The sequence below is a fragment of the Salvia splendens genome, chromosome 20 (genome assembly GCF_004379255.2).
Source record: "Salvia splendens isolate huo1 chromosome 20, SspV2, whole genome shotgun sequence".
Lineage (NCBI taxonomy): Eukaryota > Viridiplantae > Streptophyta > Magnoliopsida > Lamiales > Lamiaceae > Salvia > Salvia splendens.
In genome coordinates this window covers 105,434-112,677 of record NC_056051.1, presented here as the reverse complement: position 1 = coordinate 112,677, position 7,244 = coordinate 105,434, and the positions used below count along the sequence as shown (strand labels likewise).

The window sequence follows — 7,244 nt, the reverse complement described above, 5'->3', positions numbered from 1 at the left end:
CTCGGGTTGCCGAACTAATTGGGTGCATGCTATTCGGGTTATGAATTTTTCGGGTCATAAATTTTCGACTCTAAGCCTAACCTGCAGGGTTCCGGGCTAACTCATCGGGCTATTCGGGCCTAAAAGCTTTCGAAAATAATCTCTTGTATCAAAATTTTCCTCTATAAATGATTTTAAATTTTAGATATTTTTTTTCTTAGTTTTAGAATCATATAAATCTTCAAATTTTCATAGTTTTCTTCAATAATAGTTGGAAAGAAGTCTTTCATCTCAATCAACTACAACATAAATTAAAGCTTGTGTTCGTGTCATTATTTTGGCATTCTTCATAATTAATTCTTTTAGAAAATTAAAAATCATATCTTACATGAATCATTATAAAAATGATAAATATATTGAGATTTTGATAGTTTAGTTCTGAATTTTTTTCTTAATTGGCTTTAGTGGTGGTAAGACAGTAGTGTCAGATGATCGGACGTTGGAATAATGAGTCGATGTAGAATTTGAAAGTTGATATTATTGGATCGAGTGGAAAAGTGTATAATGGAGATTAAATAAGTGTAATGATTGTGCCACATGAAATTAAAAAAATACCAAAAACCTCCTAACACTTAATATTTTTTAATTAAAAGTTGCAATCCATCGGGCCGATCTAACCCGTAACGCATTCAGGCTAACCAGTTTAGCCTGTTTTATATTCGGGTTACAAAATTACAGCCCTAACCCACTAATTTAACCGGGCTAATCCGTTTAGCCCGTTTTTATTCTTATGGCGTTCGGTACCCCATTAGTCTCTAACAAGGTTTTAGAGATAGCATGGTTTTCACATATCTATGGTTTAGTTTTTTTAAAACTATATGGTGTTTGGTATAGTATAATAATGCATCCCTCAAAATCTAAAATCTATTGCAATGTGTTTCGTTCAAAACCTCAAATTTGTGAAAATTAATTTGAACAGATTAACCTGTCCATCACTTATGTTTTGAATTGCCTAAAATTCATCGATTCTAATTTGCCCAAAAATATAGTGGTAAGTACCCATAGCTAGGGGTGCTTATATGGGCGGATTCGGTTGGAATCGGACCGGTTGATCGGTTACAAAATTTTCTAAATTCCGGAACTGGAACAGTTCGGAATGAGATCTCATAAATTCATGTGATATTTGCAAGAATTTGGAGGTGAGAATGAGTTGATACTCAACTACCACCTTCGTTTCTTTCTGCAAGTTCACATCACATAGTTCAATAGGCAACTGTAGTTCGGAAATTAAGAAAAAATTGAGGCCGTTTCTTTGAAACAATAGGTGTCTTCTCAGCCTTGCAGACGATTAACGAAACAAAGAAAATTTTCAAACAGCTTTGTCTTGATCTTTGAAGCAGCAGTTGAGACAAATATATGATGTGCACAAGGATGTTAAGCTTCCCAACCCCTCAGTAGAGTAGCACGAGCAACACGGTTGACCCCCAATGTAAATGCACCCATCCGAAGGTTGCAATCGTGCGACTGGCACATGCCCTTGATGTTGTGGAAGGCCTTTGTCATGTATCTCTTAAGTTCTGCATTCACCTTATCCTCATCCCACATAAACCCTTGAATGTTCTGCGCACACAATTTCGCAGTATCAACAAGAAAATTTCAAAAGGATCATAGATTGATTAACATATTTGGAACGACACAGATTATAACATAATGAAGCATTTCAATTGCATCTTAGGGAGTAATAAATTGAGCAGAAGAAGGGAACCCTTACCTGCACCCACTCAAAATAACTAACGGTCACTCCTCCTGCATTTGCATATATATCGGGAAGAATTACTACTCCCTTTTTTGATAAAATCTGCAGAAGTGGAGCAATTTGATTAGAATATTGACTATACTAGTTGAAGGTCCTTAAAAACAAGAGCAAAAGTTTGGACCTCATCGGCATCTGGATCAGTTGGATGATTAGCAGCCTCTATGACAAACTTGGCTCTGACATCGCCCGCATTTTCTCTTCAACAAAGAAAATAACCAATACAAGTCAGGTACAATGTAGCATGCAAGAATTATAACTAACCACTGAAACACGTATGAACAACTGTGAGCATGCGGCAATATGCCTAATCCCTTTCCTCCCCATCCTGATCTGTCTTTCAAATGAAATACTCGTATGTTGTTAGTCGAATTTTCTTCATTATCTATGTGAGTGTATGCTTCTCTTTATGTTCAATTATGGACCACTATATAGCAGAGCTTATCTTTGTTCAACTACGGTAGTTCATCCGTAATTGATACAGTGATTCATAGATTAGCGAAAGCTGAAACAGAAAGTATCATAGAAAGTCTTACCATTTCTATATTCAGTTAATCCATAAACAAAAATAATTTCGCAGAATATTGACACTACACCAAATAAACAGATCCATGTATTCGGTCCATGTTACTTGCGTAGTTTCAAGATAGAATTCACTTGAGGAACTCCTTAAATTACTATAAAACTCAGTTGTGGTTTAGATTGATTATTCAGGAACATAGTTATTCATATAACATCAAATTGTTTGATGGAATAAAACTAGCTGCTATTCGAGGAGCATAACAAAGAGGAAAAAGAATCCAATGAAACTACAGCTCCTTCTAAAGTTTATCCCTTTTTAAAGAGAGAAAAGGAGCACTTTAACTTGTAGAGGAAAAGCAATCAGAGCAGAAGATATAATAACTTAACAAGCATTTAGGGGAATTCATCTGCTAGAATAAAATGTTCAACCTGTTTAAAACTCCGCCTAGAGCACATGGTACGAGAACATCACATTCCTGAGTTAGCAAATCATTTGAGTCCATCACGTCAGCACCACTGAAATCGGCTAGCTTTCCTGTTGCCTCCTTATGCTTAAGCAATGCATGTATGTCAATACCATTAGGATTTCTCACTGCTCCAGTGATATCACTCACTGCAACAACCTTTCCACCTCTTTCATGGAAGAGCTTTGCAGCCCATGATCCAACATTGCCAAAACCCTGCATAATGTACAAACATTAGATGCTGAGCTTTTTTAAAATGTTACTTTGACGAGAATATATGAAGTGAAATTCACTTCATACCTGAATAGCAAAAGTCAATCCCTTAACGGACTTTCCATGTTCAGCAAGTAAAGCTTCAGTGGCGTAAACAACTCCACGCCCAGTTGCTGCATCTCTACCCAGTGAACCACCAAGATCCTGAGATACCAATAAACAAGACACTTATGCAATGAGATGATATCTTAATTTGGAATAGCGATTAAGTTTATAGTTTGAATTATACTTACAATTGGTTTTCCCGTAACGACTGCAGGTGAATAACCATGGAATTTTGAGTACTCGTCCAAAATCCAAGCCATAGTCTACAAAACGCATATATTTGTACTTATTCTTATGAAGGAAAAAATTTAAATGGGATTATATTTCAAATAAGGAAGAGGACATTAACCTGAGCATTAGTGCCCATATCCGGGGCTGGGACGTCAGTATTGACCCCAATAAGGTCATGTATCTTCTGTGTGAAGACACGTGTAAGACGTTCTAACTCACTAAAACTTAAATCTTTTGGTGAGCATCCTATTCCACCTTTAGCACCACCGTATGGAATATCGGCGACAGCAGTCTTCCACGTCATCAATTGAGCAAGAGCATTTACTTCATCAGGTTCAACCTTTACAGAGAATTTGCCTAACATCTCAGCACCAGTATAACAAAGCCACGTATAATACGACAATATAGAGATAGAAGGTATATTTAAGAAGAAAGACAGATATTACAAGGAAAAAGAGGATCATTGAATTCTCGAATATAAAGTTATCAATGCCGAATCTAGTACATTACTCGTTACATGGGGATACTTGGAAATTCGAAAAAGAACAACATCTGTCTTTTGTCTTGATTATAAGAAGAAAAATTTCCTGGTTGTTCTTTATATGGTTTGTGCACTTCCATCACTATATATTCAAAATAAGTACATCCAACGAAACTAATTCCAATCAACATACAGAACCATACAAATTTCACACTAAAACGAAAGCCAACCAGGAGCACGTGTAGTTATATCTTCCAAAAACCGTTGCCTATAAACTATTAAATGAAAGCAACAACAGAGTACGGAATATATAAATCCGAAAGCAAGAATTGTCATGAAAACATAGACGGATCAAAATCATACACCCTGCATGAGATTCTCGTATGCGACGAAAAAACTAATCTATATCCATTCAATGATTCAGCAGAAGGGACAAAACATAATCGTTGTAAGAGTGCGTGTTCATCTCAGATCCAGCATCCTAGCAAGGCAACAACAACAAGAACCAGTCTGTAAAACCTAGCACAGAGTAGATCACGATTGAAAACCGACCCTACGAACTACTACGGTAGCTAAAACCATGACCTAAAGGAAGGCTTTGCACATGATGAATTATACTTTAGCATCATCCTAAAGATTTAACATTCAATTTTCAGAACTAAGAAAACAATAGGAGCATTTAGGTCTACTAATCTAAGAAACAATGATGAACCATCCATTCAATTTCAACCTCATCAAAAAAAAAAAAAACCTCTGGATGATAACGGATGCCTCCTTTCATGGGGCCACGGGAATTATCATGCTGCACTCTGAATCCAACGTAGGAAACCAGGGTCCCATCGTCTTTCGGAATCGTGCACTCCACCTGATCAAAACCCATAAAAAATCAATCTTTCACAACTGCCCCATTTCAATGAATGAATCACTAGAAAAACCCACAAATTAAATTAAATTAAAATCAAACAGACCTTAATCTCTCTGAAGGGGATCATGAGACTCTTCTCAATCTTGGAGTCGATACCGAGAATGCGCGCAGCTTTGCGGAAGTTGCGATTGGTGGCGGCGAGAGCATTCATCTTCAAAATAAAAAAAGAGTCCAGTGAATGCACACAACGCAGCACATCAGTAGAGACGAATATATGTATTTGATGGATCCGCGAATTTCTGACGTTAGTAAATGCTGGTAGAGAATGAAGATTATGACACAAAGAAATTACGTGGTTCGATTTACTGAGGTAAATCTACGTCCACGGAAGAAAAGGGGCAGAGTTGTATTGCTTGATCTGTTTTCTACAGCTTACAAATACAAACTTGCTATTTGCTATATGGTCTTTTATCTCTAGAGAGCTTAACCTTCTTCTATCTGATCTAAGTTCTATTTATATCTTGAACTAAGATCGTGGCTTGCATCACCACCCTAAGTCGTGGATGTCGTGTAGGTCATGGCCTAAGATCGTGGATGTAGCGTAGGTCATGGCCTACGATCGTGGCCTGAGTTGACACCACGTGGTAGTGGGTGTGTTGGACATCCTGTATGGGTCCACTAACTCCTTGTTCGGTCGAATACTGAGACCGAACTGCTTTGGTTGCCGATCTGAGAGTAGAGCTTGATGCCGACCTGAGAGCAGAGCTTGATTGGATGGCTTTTACCGAGCTGTAGGCTGAGGCCGAACTCTTTGGTAATGCCGAACTCATACTCCTGCTTTGGTTGCCGATCTGAGAGCAGAGCTTGATAGGTTGACTTTTACCGAGCTGTAGGCTGAGGCCGAACTCTTTGGTAATGCCGAACTCATACTCTTCCTTGGGTTTTGGGCTGATGGGCCGTCATTGCTGTTGGGCTTGTTTAGTACGCACCCCATCACTACCCCCCCCCGAAAAGCGAAGTGAATCACTTCGGCGAAGCGAGTCACTTCGGCATTCTGAAAGGGGACGGGGGAGGCTGAAGTCAGGGGACGTGCCCTGCGCGTGACTGCATTAAATGCGGCATTAAATGCGACAGTAAAATCCGGCCGTCGAATCCTGAAAAGGTGGGATATGAAACGGTGCGATGATTTGAAATCTTTTCCAAATCTGATAAATACCGCCTTTCTTCATCATTTGAACACCTTTGCTATTGGCTTCTTCTGCACTCTCTATCTTTTGCGTGAAAAATTTCCTTCCGCTTTCAAAAATTTCCTCAGGATTTCTTCAAACTTTCAAAGAGTAAGAACCATGTCTGCTTCTTCTTCGTCTGAGTCTGGTAGCGGTAGAAAAGGGGGTAAGGGGTCTTCTAGCCGGAAAGAATCCGGGGAGAAGACCGTAGAGTATTTTCACAGTATCTTGAGTAAGGATACTGTGATATCCCTTTACGAAAAATACTCTTTTCCTGGGGGGAAGGCGGTGGTTCCCGACGATGATCATAGGGCTAACGACCCGCCGGAGGGTTATGCCACCGTTTACGAAGCCTGCTTAGAATGCGGGCTTCGTTTCCCTCTTCCCCCACCTTTTGTAGAGCTTCTTGATTTTTTTCAACTCCCTTTAGGTCAGGTGACTCCGAACTCTTGGAGGCACTTGTCGGCTTTTGCTGCCGAACTCCGTAGGTTAGATAAGGATCTGTCTCTGCGGGCAATCCTTAATTTTTTCCAATTTAAAAGGAAGGGATCTTGGTTTTACTTGATCCCCTTACAGCCTTTTAGGGCATTCTGCAAAACCAAGTGGCCGAAATGGCAAAACCGCTTCTTTTTTTATAATAGGACAGCGGCTCCGGGCTTCCCCTGGAGAGGGCCGAAGTCCGTGATTCCTCATCCTCGGTTAGAACCATTGGCCGAGCTCGATGGCGAGCTCAACAAGATTCCCGTAGTTAGGAAACAATACACGGAGTCTGAGCTCGTCAAGGGCGACGTCGTGTTCGACATCTCGTCTTCGGACGAAGAGGCCGAGGGTGAGGATTTTTCTTTACCTTTATGTTCTACTGCTTTAACGAAGAAAACTAACCTTGCTTTCTTGCTTTTTGGCAGTGTACATGCTGAACAAGGCTACCCGAAAATCTTCGGAGTCCAAGGAGCCGGAGAGGCCGAAAACCACCAGCTCGGCGTCTGATGCCGAGAGGACTCCGAAAAGGCAAAAAACCTCTTCGGATCCGAAGAAGCCGGAGTCAACTTCGGCAAAGGGGAGGGGGAAGGCCCAGAAGCCCCCGAGAGCGCCAGAGAAAGACGTGGTCTTGGCGCCTCCTTCGGAACATATCTGTGAGCCGTTTTTATGGCCCACGGACTTCGCCGAGGTGAATTCTCTTCTTGATTTTCTGGCCTTGCTTTTTTCCTGTATTTTTTGTGGTCCCTTTGTTGACTTTTTTCTTTATTCATTTTCAGAGGAACGATATGCTCTCCAAGCTCGTCGCCGTCGAACTCTCCAAAGCGTCCAATGACTATGCTGAGATGCAGAGGAAGTTGGCGGCTGC

At 40.4% G+C, this 7,244-nt stretch overlaps 1 protein-coding gene across 1 annotated transcript; it reads right to left on the bottom strand.

The window, feature by feature from the left end:
• Positions 1–1,103: 1,103 nt before the first annotated feature.
• Positions 1,104–4,937, bottom strand: LOC121781293 (glutamate dehydrogenase A). Its single transcript, XM_042179031.1, has 9 exons — positions 4,777–4,937; positions 4,560–4,673; positions 3,446–3,667; positions 3,285–3,359; positions 3,079–3,195; positions 2,744–2,994; positions 1,917–1,992; positions 1,751–1,837; positions 1,104–1,599 (listed from the first exon to the last, which is right to left on the bottom strand). Exons 1-9 carry the CDS (start codon positions 4,882–4,884, stop codon positions 1,414–1,416), a joined length of 1,236 nt encoding a protein of 411 aa, XP_042034965.1. The 5' UTR covers positions 4,885–4,937; the 3' UTR covers positions 1,104–1,413.
• Positions 4,938–7,244: the final 2,307 nt, after the last annotated feature.

Coding starts and splice junctions, on each gene's coding strand:
- LOC121781293 (XM_042179031.1), bottom strand. CDS start 4,884: ATGAATGCTCTCGCCGCCACCAATCGCAACTTCCGCAAAGCTGCGCGC. Junction 3,360..3,445: donor ATATGGGCACTAATGCTCAG/GTTAATGTCCTC, acceptor TGCGTTTTGTAG/ACTATGGCTTGGATTTTGGA. Junction 3,196..3,284: donor TCGTTACGGGAAAACCAATT/GTAAGTATAATT, acceptor TTGGTATCTCAG/GATCTTGGTGGTTCACTGGG.